The sequence below is a fragment of the Pteropus alecto genome, unplaced genomic scaffold (genome assembly GCF_000325575.1).
Source record: "Pteropus alecto unplaced genomic scaffold, ASM32557v1 scaffold166, whole genome shotgun sequence".
Taxonomy (NCBI): domain Eukaryota; kingdom Metazoa; phylum Chordata; class Mammalia; order Chiroptera; family Pteropodidae; genus Pteropus; species Pteropus alecto.
This window is the reverse complement of record NW_006439757.1, coordinates 5,208,208-5,222,974: the sequence shown is the minus strand read 5'-3', so window position 1 is coordinate 5,222,974 and position 14,767 is coordinate 5,208,208. Positions and strand designations below refer to the sequence as shown.

The 14,767-nt window shown below is 31.2% G+C and overlaps 1 protein-coding gene and 1 pseudogene across 10 annotated transcripts in view; both read right to left on the bottom strand.

Moving 5' to 3' along the window:
• RAPGEF2 (Rap guanine nucleotide exchange factor 2) overlaps positions 1–14,767 on the bottom strand; it is a 209,940-nt gene that overhangs the window by 82,488 nt on the left and 112,685 nt on the right. For 8 of the 10 annotated variants that reach the window (XM_015593293.2, XM_015593295.2, XM_025050413.1 and 5 more), the window contains one exon: positions 14,032–14,049. The exons of the other annotated variants lie outside the window; for them this stretch is intronic. In XM_015593293.2, coding sequence (XP_015448779.1) covers positions 14,032–14,049 — 18 coding nt within the window. The remainder of the gene's footprint in view (positions 1–14,031; positions 14,050–14,767) is intronic. 10 annotated transcript variants of the gene reach the window in all.
• On the bottom strand, positions 13,675–13,792 carry LOC112483945 (annotated as a pseudogene).

The following is a 14,767-nucleotide window of genomic DNA, read 5'->3' as shown; positions in this document are numbered from 1 at the left end:
GTGCTTTACAAACATTTAATTAAACTTGGTCAAAACTCAAGGGAAGTAATAAAATAATGTATTCATCTTTCATAGAAAAATAAAATATATAAGATTACAAAGTCAGCAGTTTGGAAGAATACAAAATAGAACTCCAGGTTGCTAATATGATTTACTTCATTTATCCACTATATATTGATTTCTTCCCTTTTGCCCTTTCCCCAGAGGAAAATCTGTGAAACCTGTAATTCTTTGATATCTAGAAACAAGAAATTTTGAAAACTTGACACCTAATGTTTTATTGTTCACCAAAGAAATGACATTTAAAAATGCTACTTTCTGTATGAACACACCAAACTGATTAGGCACTAAGCAAATGTGAAATGAAGTTATTGTTCTACCTATGATCAGAAGTTTTTATTCTCTTTTCCTAAACCTAATACATCCCCCTATTAGTATTATAATTTTTTTTTTCCTAAAGAAAAGTTGATTATCTGATACATTCTTTATAACTGTAATTCAATTCTACATTTCATACAACTTATTCCATCCTTGGGGATACCTCAGACAGGTCTTCCACATATACCCTTCCAAAGCAATGACAGAAGAAATCTGAGCTAAAACAATTTTTTCTATGCTGATCAAATAAAATGGTACTTCAGTTTCATTATTTAAAATAACTTAATTATGAAATGAAATGAGGGCTTTGAACACAATGTCTGACACATAATAATTGTTAAATATCTGAATTGAATTTAAATACAGACTTTAGAAATATGGGGAACCTGTAACTTGAATCAATACCTAGTATAAGAAAGATCTAATTGAAAGTCCAAAAAAAAGATCACCCAGATAGACTCCAAAGATATGTTCCAAAGAAATTTTTAAGCTATTACTTTCTTTAAAGAAAAGTTTCTGACAACAAACCGTTTATCTTGCATCTGACTCATTACAGAAAAAACAATGTAGTAACTTATCTATAATAAAAACGCTCAATATCTACATATAACATATTAAAAGAGAAAAATTTTAAAGATGGAATGAAATGGAGACATGTAGAAAAACAAAATGAAGCCTGTAAGTCAGTGAGAAATTCCAACATAAAGAAATTCCAACATAATGGGGCTTTTTAAAATACACTTATTTGAAAAATGAACAGACTTTTAATAGCTGATTTAACAAAGGTTACTTCACATCCTAGAAACTATTTTAAGAAAAACCAGACTTCATCTTGAAATGCTCAAGGTTACAGAGGTGGACAGTCCTTGTCCGCTGGTTGCAAATCATTTCACTGCTTTTTCAAGGAGCAAAGGCCTCAAACTGGCTCCCTACTATAGTATCTCACAAAGCAGCACTCCAAATGCAAATGGTAATTATTATCTTTATTACTAATTTGGCATGTAACATATTCCCTTATGATTAATATGTTTGTACAAACACAACGAATTGTTAGCTATCTCTATTTTTATTTAACAAAAAGAATAATATTGATCACAAACTGGAATATAAGTTAGCTGAAGGCAAGGACCATACGATTTTTTTATTTATTTGATTCTGTCAGTAATAAATTATGGTTTATCTCTGGCATTTAATACACAGTAAAATTGCTCAAAGAACAAATGCATAAGTGATTTCACTTAAACTTTTTCAAAACTAACCTGTGAAGTATTATTACACCAGTTTCAAGATGAGGAAACAGGCATAGGATAGTTGTATAACCATAAAGACGTCCAATTTGTTTACTGACAAAATTGGGTGTTTTAACTAACTTGATAGGTGAAAAGAGTAGACTAAAACCAGCAAATTTCAATTGAAGAGGGATATATATAAAGACCTACATGTATACCATCATACTGTGACTTGTACAAGCACAGGATAGAGGAGATCGAGCTAGAGGAACGATTTGTAGAGGGGAGGGAGCTGGGAAAGGTTATCTGTAAAGTCGAGCTGGGCAAAGTTCCATATGAGCCAATGCACAATGCTTTAAAACCTTAATATAATCTTGGGTTACAGTATCAGACATATAATATCCATAGCAAGGAAGACAGGAAGTTCTGCTGTAATCTGCACTGCAGGATATTGCAGGACCTTATATAAGGTGTAGCAACCAGTTCTAGACACATGACTTAGGGGTGATAATGAGTAATTATGGTGTTCCAACAGCAGAAAACCTAAATGATAGGAAAGCTGTAAGAAGTTAGGAATGTTTAACCCAGAGAATATGCTTAATGAAGTAGGATCCCTTTAAATATCTGAAGCACAGTTATATGAAATGGAATATGAATATTCATTAGTGTTGCTTTAGAAGATATCTAGAACCATGAACTAAAATTACGGGGAGGCAACTTTCTACTAAAATTAAGGAAGAGTTTCTTAGTAATTAGACCTTTTCTATAAGAAATAACTGCTATGATTTACGAAACTCTTACTTGGTACCAGGCGGTGGGAGACAATTTTGATACACATTATATTAGGACTATCTCTCAAATATCAGTGACAAGTGTAATTTAAAATCTTAAAGCAGAGGCTGAATGTCAGTGATTATATAGGAATAAATAAATTGTATTAAGTGGTTTGGCTGGGAGATTCCTAAAATCCTTTCAAGTTTTTGCGGTTATCTTATCTAACATGGCTGTAAACAAACATTAGCTGGTAGCAAAATGGGAGCAGAAGGGGTAATATGATATAGAATTATAGAAGAAGAGAGACCACATGAATAGAAATGAATCTATCTTGGGATAAGATTTCCTGGTGGTAACTATCCTTTATTCTGAGATTTCTGTCTTCTAACACAGGCACAGTCGACGAAGGAATTAACTGCTCTTACTTTTTAAAAATTATAGTGATAATTTGACAATAGTTTAGAAATTTTTAACATCCTTACTTTCCAAGTTAAAAGCTGTCAAACTTAAAGTAAAAAGTAATTTTCTTAATATTAGCAATAATTTGGATTAAAAATTACACATAACTAGATAACTAGTTTTATAGAAAGTTTTTTAAAAACCTTGAAATTACTTAATATATGCTTTCAAAATCCTTTTTTTTTTTTCAGTATTCTTAAATATTACCAAAACGCTTTCAATATTTTCTGGTACAGAAGCAAGCAATTTTATGACGCTGGTTTTTCACTTCTGAAAACTACGTTTAGACAACAGCAAGTTGTTTTGGTTCATTAAAAAGTCATACTTACAAAAAGATCTTTCAGGAGGATTTGGCTTTTGTTACTTATTATTAAATTTAACTTTTAAAATACACTAATTACATAGTCATCCTTTGTTATGAAATGGTACTACTTACCAGTGAAAACCCACTGGACTAAAACTAGAAAGGTTAAAGAGAATAAAAGTAATGCTGTGCTTTACTGATGAGAGATACATGGTTCAAAAAGGGAAAACACTTGCAATAAAAAATATATTTATAAATCAAACAAAGCCCATCCTCACTGCAAATGTAACTCAGTCATTACTCTTCACATTGGACATTCTGTGCTCTAGCCTACTTCATTTAAAGGTTCTTAAACAGTAGGCATCTAAAGTAGTCGAATTATTTAATTTTGCCTCCTTTAGATCAAACTGAAAGTTTAAGTAACATAAAATTAATATACGTTAAATTCATTTTTAAAACTAAGTAATTTTATGTATCTGGAACAGAAAGAACATATGTCTATGTTTGACTCTGAGTGACCATGAACATTGAACATGTTAGTTAACCTCTTGGACCTTAGCATGTTTATCTCCCAACAGTAGAGACACCATTATCTAGAGTTTAGAACTGCAGGGATGTTTAACTGACAAAACATATGAGAAAACACCTAGCTGACTGGTATATATCATTAGTATTCAATAAGGGTCAGTTTTATTCTTCTATCCAAGATATTCTGAAAAGACAGTTGTACTCAAAGTTTGGGCAAATCATTAATTAATGTTGTATAGATGGTTGGGATTGTGCAGGCGTCCTTGCATAAAACTGTTAACGCAGGTAGATCAATAATGCCACTCCTAGAAATATTAACTAATGTTAATTCTGGGAGTCTGATCCATAGACATCATCATACAACCAAGATACTGCTGAGCACCTATTATATGCTGCGCAAAACATACAAATTGGAGTATAAGATACTATCTGCCTTCAAAGACTACTGGTTCTTCCAAAATGTAATTTTTAACAAACATCTTCATTTTTAAAACCTAATGTCTTCAAATAAATATAAAAACATGTTTTCATAATGGTTCAATAATGCTCATTCTAAAATAAAATGACAATGTTTATAAATGGAAGCATTAATCTATGGACTTCACTATCAGGAATAGAATTGTGACTGCCCCTCTGATATAATTAAATGTATTCCAGACAGGAAATACTTCCAAGCAAATTTGCCTGAAAACAGAAGATTGTCTCAATATAGAAAATTTTCAAATGCCACAGCTATCCTTTAAATGTCCTCTTGAAAAAGAAGTCAGCCTACTGATATGACCGCATGAGCTTCCCTCATAAATAAATGAATAAACAAAGCCCAAACCACACATCTAATTTCTCCCTCTCCTTAAAAGCTCTAAAAAGGCAGAATATTTTACCTATTCATATTTTTGTTGTGCTTCAAAGTTCTTAATTACTACCATGCTGATATTTTAAAAGGCTAATACTAGAATATTCAATTTTATATATCAGACAACTACAATTGTTAGAACTGCTCACAACTGGCCAGATGAGTCAGTCACATTATGGATGATTATATCTCCTGGTTGTGTCATAAAGTAGCAATTCATGGTATTAAAACAGAACAATAAATCTATAATAAAATACTAAACAAAATAAGGTATTCACTCATTCATTCTACACTTGACCCCTGAGACTAAGTGGGATAGAATAGGAAACAAGAAATCAGAAATGAACCTCAGATATCATCCTGATATCTGAGTTCAATAGTGTGACAGACATAAGCAAAATGCATTGTTCATTATAAGAAATGATTATTACTAAATAATTGCCTTAGAACAAATGTATAACAAAACCTATTTTTCTTGATGGCTTGTATTTTATAGGAAATAAATGTTTTTCCAAAGACATATAGCAAAATAAAGATTTGTTGGACCAATATTTAAAAATATATACCACTCAATCCAAAGGACTTTTAAGATGAAAAACAAAAACAAAAACGAATAAGATATTAATATTATACTCAAACTACTAGAAAGCATGGTATTTACAATAAAGGTAAAATATAGTGAGAAAGAAAATGAGACAATTATTTAAAGGAGAAATTTCTCTAAGTAAGAAATAACGCACAAAGCTACAGTGATCAGTAGCCCCATGGTTAGACATTTCAGCTTTCACCAAGGGAAACTCACTATTTGAAATCCGAGGAGCAGAAACATTTCCAGTCCTGTTCCAAAGGAAACTTTATCTTTTTAGATATTTTGCTTTAGTAGCTGGTTACTGAATCACATTGAACCTCAGAGCACATTATGAGTTGTAATCCACTTTGTGATGGCAAAGGAAAACTAGTCACTAATGTCTTAAAATAAGTAGAAGAAGCTGATAGAAAAGACAAGGCAATATTTCTAAAAATGAAAACAGATACTCAAAGTAGAGGATAACAAACATAGAAGAGAATTCTAGAAAAACGGTAAGGCTATTTTAAGAATAAAGAAATTTAAATACATTGCTAGGTTGTTTATTTATTTTACACTACCAAACCAAAACAATTTGTAATAAGTATGACGATCCTGAACATTAACTACTAATCGCCCATAGGATGTTGTTAAAATTACCCCTGGTGCTCACCTTTCTAGAGGAAGGACCTAACTCTAGTCTTAGTGATATTGGCATATGACCAAAACCAATTTTTAAAGGTTCTCTAACAGACACCTTACAGTTATGATTATACCATACTTTCATAACACACCAGCTTTTGCATTAAAAATTTTAAACATTTTATAATTACCTATAATGGCTTAAAATTATCTTAATAGGGAAGGGGAGTCAGAGAACTTTTGGGAAGAAACAGGACTTCAAGCATAATATTCCTGAAGAGAAAAATGCTCTAAATGAAAAATGCTAAATAAAGCAAAAATATCTTTCTTTAAAGATCACTAAGTTAACTACAAAATGGATTGACAGTAACCACCCAATACAATTAATATATTTAAAACACAATTATTTAATGTAAAGCCTTTAAAAATTCTTCTAATTCCATCCAAAGTTAACTTAGGATCTTTCCATTTTCTCCTAGTATCTATTAGGGAATTAAGCTGTAAGAAAGAAAAGGAAGTAAGGAGAAAAATCATACAGGAAACAAGGTCAGGGCCAGCTTCGTAGGCCAGTGATTGCTGCAGTTGAACAGGGCTCTGAGCTCAGAAGGACCCCTGCATTTGTTTTTTTCACAGAACATTTTTATTTGAAAAAACAAATAATGGACAAACTATGGTTATTTAGATTTAAGTATTTGGCAGATATTTTCTTGAAAATGAACAAATTGAACTTGTCAATTCAAGGAAAAGAGCTGATAGTACTTTGTTTCCCAATGATAAAATTTTAGCTTTCAAATGAAAATTAGGCTTTTGGAAAATCTATATCTAACACCATAAGCTTGACAGCTTCCCAATTACCAAGGCTTTTTTTAAATGAGACTAGTGGTAACAAATGTGATTTTTTTTTTTTTTGATATTGTATAAGATGCCAAAATTTGGAAGACTGCTTAACTCAGTGACCAATGCATGATTTTTCCAAATCATACATGAGTCAAAAGATCCATTCAATATTCAAGTAAGACAAATAGCTTTTAATAAGAAAAGTTCATTGACATAGTTTTATCGTCTTCATTGCAAGTAGACCGTTAAGAAACTAACACTTGTCAAGTTTTGGTGTAGTGTATCAATAAAATTATTTGAAAAAGCTGTCAAAATACTCCTCCCTTTTCTAACTACCTATCTGTGTGAGGCCATATTTTCTTCATATACTTTATATACTTCAACCAGAAAAGCATATCACAACAGAAGTAGATATGAGAACCCAGCCGTCTTCTATAAAGTCAAATATTAAACATATTTACAAAAGTATAAAATAATGCCACTTTTCTTATAAGTTTTCTGTTTTGTTAAATACAGTTATTTTCATTTTAAAAATCCTTATACTGCTGTATAATGAGTTTATTATTTAACTAATAAATGAATAAATATTTTAAATTTCTGTTTCAATTTCTAATACGGCAAGTAATGCTATAGATAATTCATATAAACAGAAGTTTGTTGGAGTCCTCAAAAAGTTTTAAGGAGTTCTGAGATGAAAAAGTTTGACAACTACTGCTCTAAGAGATCAACTAGAAAATAGTCAGCCTCTTAGCTCTTTTAAAGAATCCTAAGCTATTAACTGTCTTTAGATTCCATTAAGACAAAACTCTGTTTTTATGTAAAATACTACTTCAGCTGAAGCCTCTAGCAGCTTAATCTACTTGCAGAATGGTTAACTGTTGATACTTTTCCAGTATAACTAAACTTAGTACCAAAAGTAGGCAAACGTTAATACCGAAGAAAAAGAAAAAAACTAAAGCTATCGAGTGCTCATCGATAATGACCATTATCAAGGGCATTAATATCATAGAAAATATCAACGAAGTCCAAGTAATCTCTACATCCCAGTTGGTTAAGGATATGCTTATTATGCAAATTAACAAATGGCAAAATGGATCTTTTTTTCTAAAACCTTTGCTGATTATTCCAAAACTCCTAATGATTCAAAGAGTTTTTTTAAGGTGCGGTTTAAAAATATGTATAAAAAAGATAACAGATGGGAGGGGAGTTGGGGGACGGCAAAAAAAAAAAAGGCAAAGGGATTAAGAGATACAGATGGATAGTTGCAGAATAGACATGGAGATGTAGAGTACAGCATGGGGCAGATGGTTAATAATGCAATAAATATATAAGGGGGAGGAGAGGTACTAGATTTAGTGGGGTGAGCATTTTGCAAGTTACAAGGATATCTGATCACTGTGCTATATAACTGAAACTGGTATATTATTGTATGCCAACCATAAGTGGGAAAAAAACTCATTGAATTGTACAATGTAAATACAAGTAATTAATTGTCTATTTCAATAAAAACAAAAAAAAGATAGAAAGTAAAAGTATGCTAATGATTTGTGAAAAAAAATGTTAAAATTATTTTGAGATTTTAACTTTATTTGCTAACACTTCCAAACCAAATGCCTTCTTGATACCCAAACCACGTCGCCAAATATCATTACTATCTTCATAGACATCTGAGTAAAATCAAGACAATCCAAATATTTTCTTTTTCATTCTCAAATGTTTCCCTTCTGAATTACTCCACCATTTATCCCAATCAGTAATTCATATTTCAGATTTGGACCACTCTGTTATCACACCATTTCTCCTCTAGGCTAGCAATTTCAAATTCTAGGTTACATCCAACTACTCCTATGCTCCAGCTGAAAGACAAAAGGGAAGACAAAAAAAGAAAGCTACCTGATTCCATACTAAATCCATAAGAAACTGCTCTAATACAAACAAGTACTCAGTAAGGTTTTTTTTCTTCAATAGATTCTATAATTATTTTTGCTCCGAAATGTCTTAAAGTTATTTTTCAATCTATGTATAACTTAAACAGTCACAAAGGATGCTGGGTACATTTGTGAATTGGTTGTGCTCAAGTCAGTCGAAAATGTACTACTGATACTGTTAAAAATACTAAACTGTACACTTAAATATGGTTAAGATGGTAAATTTAAAATTATATGTTTTTTAACCCCCAAAAAGACAAACCACTGAATTACATATACATTTTAAATAGGTGAATTGGATGGTATACGAATTATAACTCAATAAAGCTGTTATTTTTTAAGAAGTGTAAGTTTGCTCCTAATCAGCTTTTTTAAATAAAAATAAGTTTACTACTGAGATACAAATAATGACTAATTTTTTTGAGAGAATAAGGAAGGAAATTTATATACTTAAATATGTATAACATGTAGTAGACATTTTGAAATTATTTTAATATAAATAATTAAAATATTTTCTTTCATGAGTGATTTTAACCTAACATCTATACACTGAATAAAATGCTAGAGTTTCTTCCAGGGGTCAACAGTATCTTCTAGCTAATAAACAGAAAGTCATTCAAAGTTCATAATGTTTCAACACTGGATTCAAAATCAAAAGAGAACATTTCTAGTCACTCAATATTTCAAATAGTAAAAACAGACAACTTAAATGACTGATAATTGTAAAAAGATCGATTCAGCACTGGTAGGAAACAGGTCTACATATCAAAGATTTTTCCAAAGAAAAAGAGACATTTTTCAAATCAGCATGTAGCACTGCAAAATCTCATGACAAAAAACAAATCACTTAAGAAATGAAATAGTCCAAGATGAAAAAGATTTTTGCTGTTGAAATTAAAAGCTAAATTTTAGCCAAGTATATTTAAAACATGTACAGGCACAGAGAGCCACCAGTGTTCACAATCAGAGGCAGGACAAAGTGGCAGTGATCTTTTGACAAATAAATTGCTTGAAATATTGCATGACTCGCTACACAACACTCTTATTACTTTCAATTTCAAAGTGTAACCAAAGGATGGGTCCAATTATGACATCAATACAAGCTTTCTTTCAAAAAGGAATGAAAGAACAGTAAATCCCAGTGGACACGGTAGTTTCTGCAGCAGAGATGATGTAATATATAAAAATAGACATCTTCTAACAGAAGCTGAAACTTGGGTAAACAGCACACTGCATACTATTCTCAACTGCCTTGCATGAATTTGCAATGCATGCTGTTAATAGCATGATAGAAATCTGTTTTAAACTATTTCCTGATTTACATTTCAATTTCTATGCATCTTCTATATTGTAATTCCCCAATCTGTATAAATTAAGACAACATAAATATCTAATTATAACTGCAAGAAAGAGAAATAGTCCCCCCCAAAGCAAGAAGACTGTGACCATGCAGATATTTCAACATGCTGCATTTTGCCAGAAACTGCAGCACATATGGCACAGTATTGTTAAGTCCACCTAATGATCAAGACCTTTCCACAGAGAACTTTCTGCAGGGTTTTAAAATGCAACATGATCTAGGTGAAAAGGAACCAGTAAACCTGCTGATAATGAGTGTGAAAAAGCAAAGGATACTTTTGACACTTCTCTTTAAGGTTCTCTGATGCAAATAATAAAACATCAGGCATAAATACAATAAATAGTATCTGGCAAAATTTGTGTGTGGGGGGGTTGGTATACAGCATCCCTCTTTAACACCTTCTGCACACTCCCCTTTTTCTATTCTTTACTCTCCAATTCAGTTTTCACATTTCTATTGAGATTTCCTGGATTAAAGAATATTTTTCTTTGAACCAAGATATTAAGCCATTTAAGAAGCCATGTCTGATTCCTCAAGTGCCCTGTCTACGTGCTTCCTTGGTACTTGGAATTTCCCATGTATTAGTTGCCCATTTATTTATCTGTATTCCCTGTGAGAGTATCGGGTCACTGAGAACAAGATTCTGTCAGTCCTGTAGACCATTATAGCCCTAGCTAGAACCTGGCACAGACCTGAAACAAGGTGGGTATTCAACAAATTTCATTAAATGAATAAAAATACGTAAATGAAAATACTGAGATCTCCTCTCCATGTGTATTCTAAGAAATAGAATACACAAATTTTCTTTAATTCTATCTTATTATAATTCACAAATAGGTATCAATGACAATACTTAAGACAAAGGCTTTACGTCCAATTAAGTAAACAAATGCCTGATGAATTTAAAGAATAATGAAAATACTAAAATTAAGAAATTTTCCCTATATTTGAATAATGACTACATAGGCACATAAACAGATTTTAAAATATCATGAAAAAAATAGTCAGGTGGGATATGATATGAATTGTTAAAAGTTAAAATGCTATGACCTGAATAATCAAGAAATTAAGTAGATATACAAGTTGCTGATACAATACTCAAAACATATTCTCTTACTGTTAAGAAGGAAGTATTAGATTAAATTAAGACCGCAGAAAAGTAAATAAGTGACAAAGCAAAGCCATAAGTATAAGTATTACCTATTTCTAATTCAAGAACAGTGGCATAAGTCAAAAAGTCTCATGTCAAATAAAAGTAAATAATTACACAAACACTGTAATTTTTTCATGCATCAATTTCTAAACAATTTTTGGAACTACCCAAAACTATCAAAAAGCCCATAACTGAAGATGAAACCAACTTAAATCAAATCTATCTCCTAAAAAAATATTACTTCAGAGATATATAAGATATAACCTAGGAGTGGTTAAATAACCCTTATAAAAAACAGGACTTGTTTTATATTATTAAAAAAGAAATACTTTTTTAAAAAAAAAAATGGACTTAGTTACATAAGCCTCATACATGAATCATTCTTACTACATGAGTGCCACGTTTTACAGATATTGTATTATCACTGACTATAATAAACAATTATTCCTATAACGTTATAATATGACATTTAATTCAAATTACATTATATTAACTTAATTTTATGGAATACTTATTATTTTGTACATCTGCACCAAGAACTTTAAATCTCATCTACTGAAAAATTCAATACATAATTATTAAACATTGCTATGAAGTATATGTTCACACTGCAGTTAAGGGCTACTAATAAAATTTGTGGAAGATAACTTTTTATATGACCAACCACTGGGTTTTCATTATTTTGAAAAATTTTGCACTGATTAAAACTTTAAGAATATGCTTTATGTTATACCATGTTTAAATTCTCCTAAATCAAATTTGTATAAAACAGAGCCATACTTTTTTGGGCAAGTAGAAGTGGGAGTAGAAAGTCAATCAAAACTGCGAAGTGTGAAGAACATTTTAATTATGCAACCAGCCTAGAAAGGCTGTAAATTTTTGAAATGTCCGTTGGTACACATAAACTCCACAATGTAGCCAGGACAAGTTTTTTTCAGCCTTCAGTCTAATATCTCTGTATAATTATTGTTCTTCCCAAACTTTTTCTCATTAAAATGAAGGAGAAATTAAAAAGATGACAGGACAGGTATGTACCAGCTTCTTCATCATTCCAATAGGTAAAAGTTAAGAAGGTCCTTCCTCCCCTTAAGTTCTACTGCCTCTCCTTCCTCTCCACTGTTATTATGTAATTCAGATTTCCCTACCTACAAAAACTTCTAGAATAAATTACTCACGAATGCAGAGAGGGCCTGTATTTAAGGGTGAAACAAACTTTTCCCCAATGACCTGATTCTGAACCTGGGACAAAGTTAACCTGTCCCAAGTCCCAAGTCCCAAGTCAGTCTCCAAATCTTTCAACATCTGCCAGGAACCTACCTACCACCTGCCTCTATAATCTTTACCCACCCCAAGATTGAAAATTCACGGTGCATCCCATTTTCTGGCTGTTTTAAATACAGCCTCGAATACATCTTCAAAAGAACAGAATCCAATATTTTTAATTATGATCATGTTGTTGCCAAAATTAGGTTAAGAATGTAATCGAAATGTAAGAAAATGCTAATGAAGCCATCTCCAATCTTCTCTTCTCACTGCATTTTAAAATGCATACTTTCTCTGCAAACCTCACACACTAGCCTTGAAAAAATGTCCTCATAACAGTCTATATGAACTATGAGTATTCATGTTTCTGAAGAAAATTATTACAATCTGTTTTAAACTGCTGCTACTTATTTAATATTTTTTAAAGTATATGTAAGGAAAGCTCAAAACACTGGTACAATTAAAAATGTATTGATATAGTTTTATCAAATTTAAAAATTGTATAATAAATTCTTAGATTTATATCATGTAAAAATTAGCAGTCCTTCTAAAATACAGAATAGCAATCATGCCACCTGTGGCATTTTAATATGTAGTTTCTTGTACAGAGCATACAGTATCTGCCTCATTTTAATTTGAAAACCTATAGAAACATTTCGCACTTTCAGACAGTTATTATAATAGCCAAAGATATTATATTGATAATAGATTTCAAATATGAATTAAATTTTTCATGATCTTTTTCCTGTGCAAGAAAACACAACTATAAATTTTGCTAGTTACATAACCTATTAGTTTCCAGAGAAACCAATCACTTTTAATTCCGTGACTACAAATTCCCCGATAACCCAAATTTGACCCATTATTTCAAAAGAGTATCACTGGAAATCATAGATTAGTCATGTAGTGGCATGAAAGAATTGAGCAAAGGTATTATTAAAGGCCTATTGATTAAAATATAGAATGAAATAAAAGCATGAAATCTGGTTAAAAATAAAGAGCAAATAAGAATATACAAGCAATTTTAAATTTGAATTTCCTTTTCAATTAAGCCTTTATTCTACCTGATTATAATTTTACCAGTGGTCTCCCAAAATGCTCTCACATTTGGATTTCTGAAATTTAAAGCTTTCACCTATGGCATATAAAATGTAAATTTATAATGGATTCTCCATAAGCTTTCACACAAAAAGCAATTAAACTTCCATTAGGTCTTTCTCTCTTCATTTCTTTATTTGTAAAACAGATTAGTGAAGAACGGTGTTCCACTCATTCTTAAAAATAAATAGGTTGCACTTTAATTTTTTTTTTTTTTCCTTCAGCGAGGCAACCCTTGGTTGACCTCACAGATTGCAAGGACATTGTCAGCTTACAATCCCTTATTTTTTTTAATTTATTTTTTATACCTACACCTGGTCTTCCTAGGTGGTCTCCCATCCAAGTACTAACCAGGCCCAACCCTGCTAAGCTTCTGAGATCAAAAGGAATCAGGCTCGTTCAGGGGGGCATGGCCAGAGACTAATTCTTTCTTCAAAGAAGGTGGGCAATTCACCCCTAGGCCTGCACGAATAAAGCAGCCTGTGCCATAACCTAAACCACTAATAGCTTCAAATTTTTAAGAGATTTTACTAATTCAAGGCAAAATACAAAAGAACAAGACCAAGCAAAACACATCAATATTATAAACTCATTAGTTACAATGCAAATTCACAAATAAACTTAGATTAGTATTAGGAGACCACACACAAATTACAATACCTGAGATTTAGTGCATTCCTTTGAGCCAAAATGAAATGAGTGCCATAAAGGAGGAAAGGAAAAGATGAGAATTATCAGACATGCTATATAGTACATCTGCCAAAATGAAGATAATGTTAAAATTAGGTTAAGAATGATCATATAGAATTGGCTATATGTACAATGTTCTCTATGTTCTTTAGCCATGCACTTGAAATCATTTAAAAATCACCTGTGAAATATGATCATGCATCTTATAAACTTTTCATCCTTAGTCCCACCCTAGTAGGGTACTTTCAAAGTGAATTATTTCTTAAGAATAAGATGACTTAGGACTAATGTAGAATAGTAATTTTCATTTAATTCTTTTTAGTCTATGGTATTATGTATATAAAACAAAACTGTTTACCTAAGTTAAAATCATATAGCTAGGGTAAAACAATACATATTATATAAATATAATCAAAACACAATTTGCACACAAAAAAACCAGAATCCAATATTTTCAATTAAAAGCATGTTGTTGCCAATCTAAATTCATTTAGTAAAAATAATATCAACATGTTACACATTAGTAAACCAGCACACAATCCATTAGCAATCAAGTTAAATTTTTCATCCTAGTTCTGAATTTTCCCTAAACAAAAGTAACCTGTTGACCAGGTAAGACTTTTTTTAAAACCACTTAAAAAAACAGTAAGCTTGTAATAAAATACACACACACACGTTTTAAAAATTAGATGAAAAATGGAGTGAT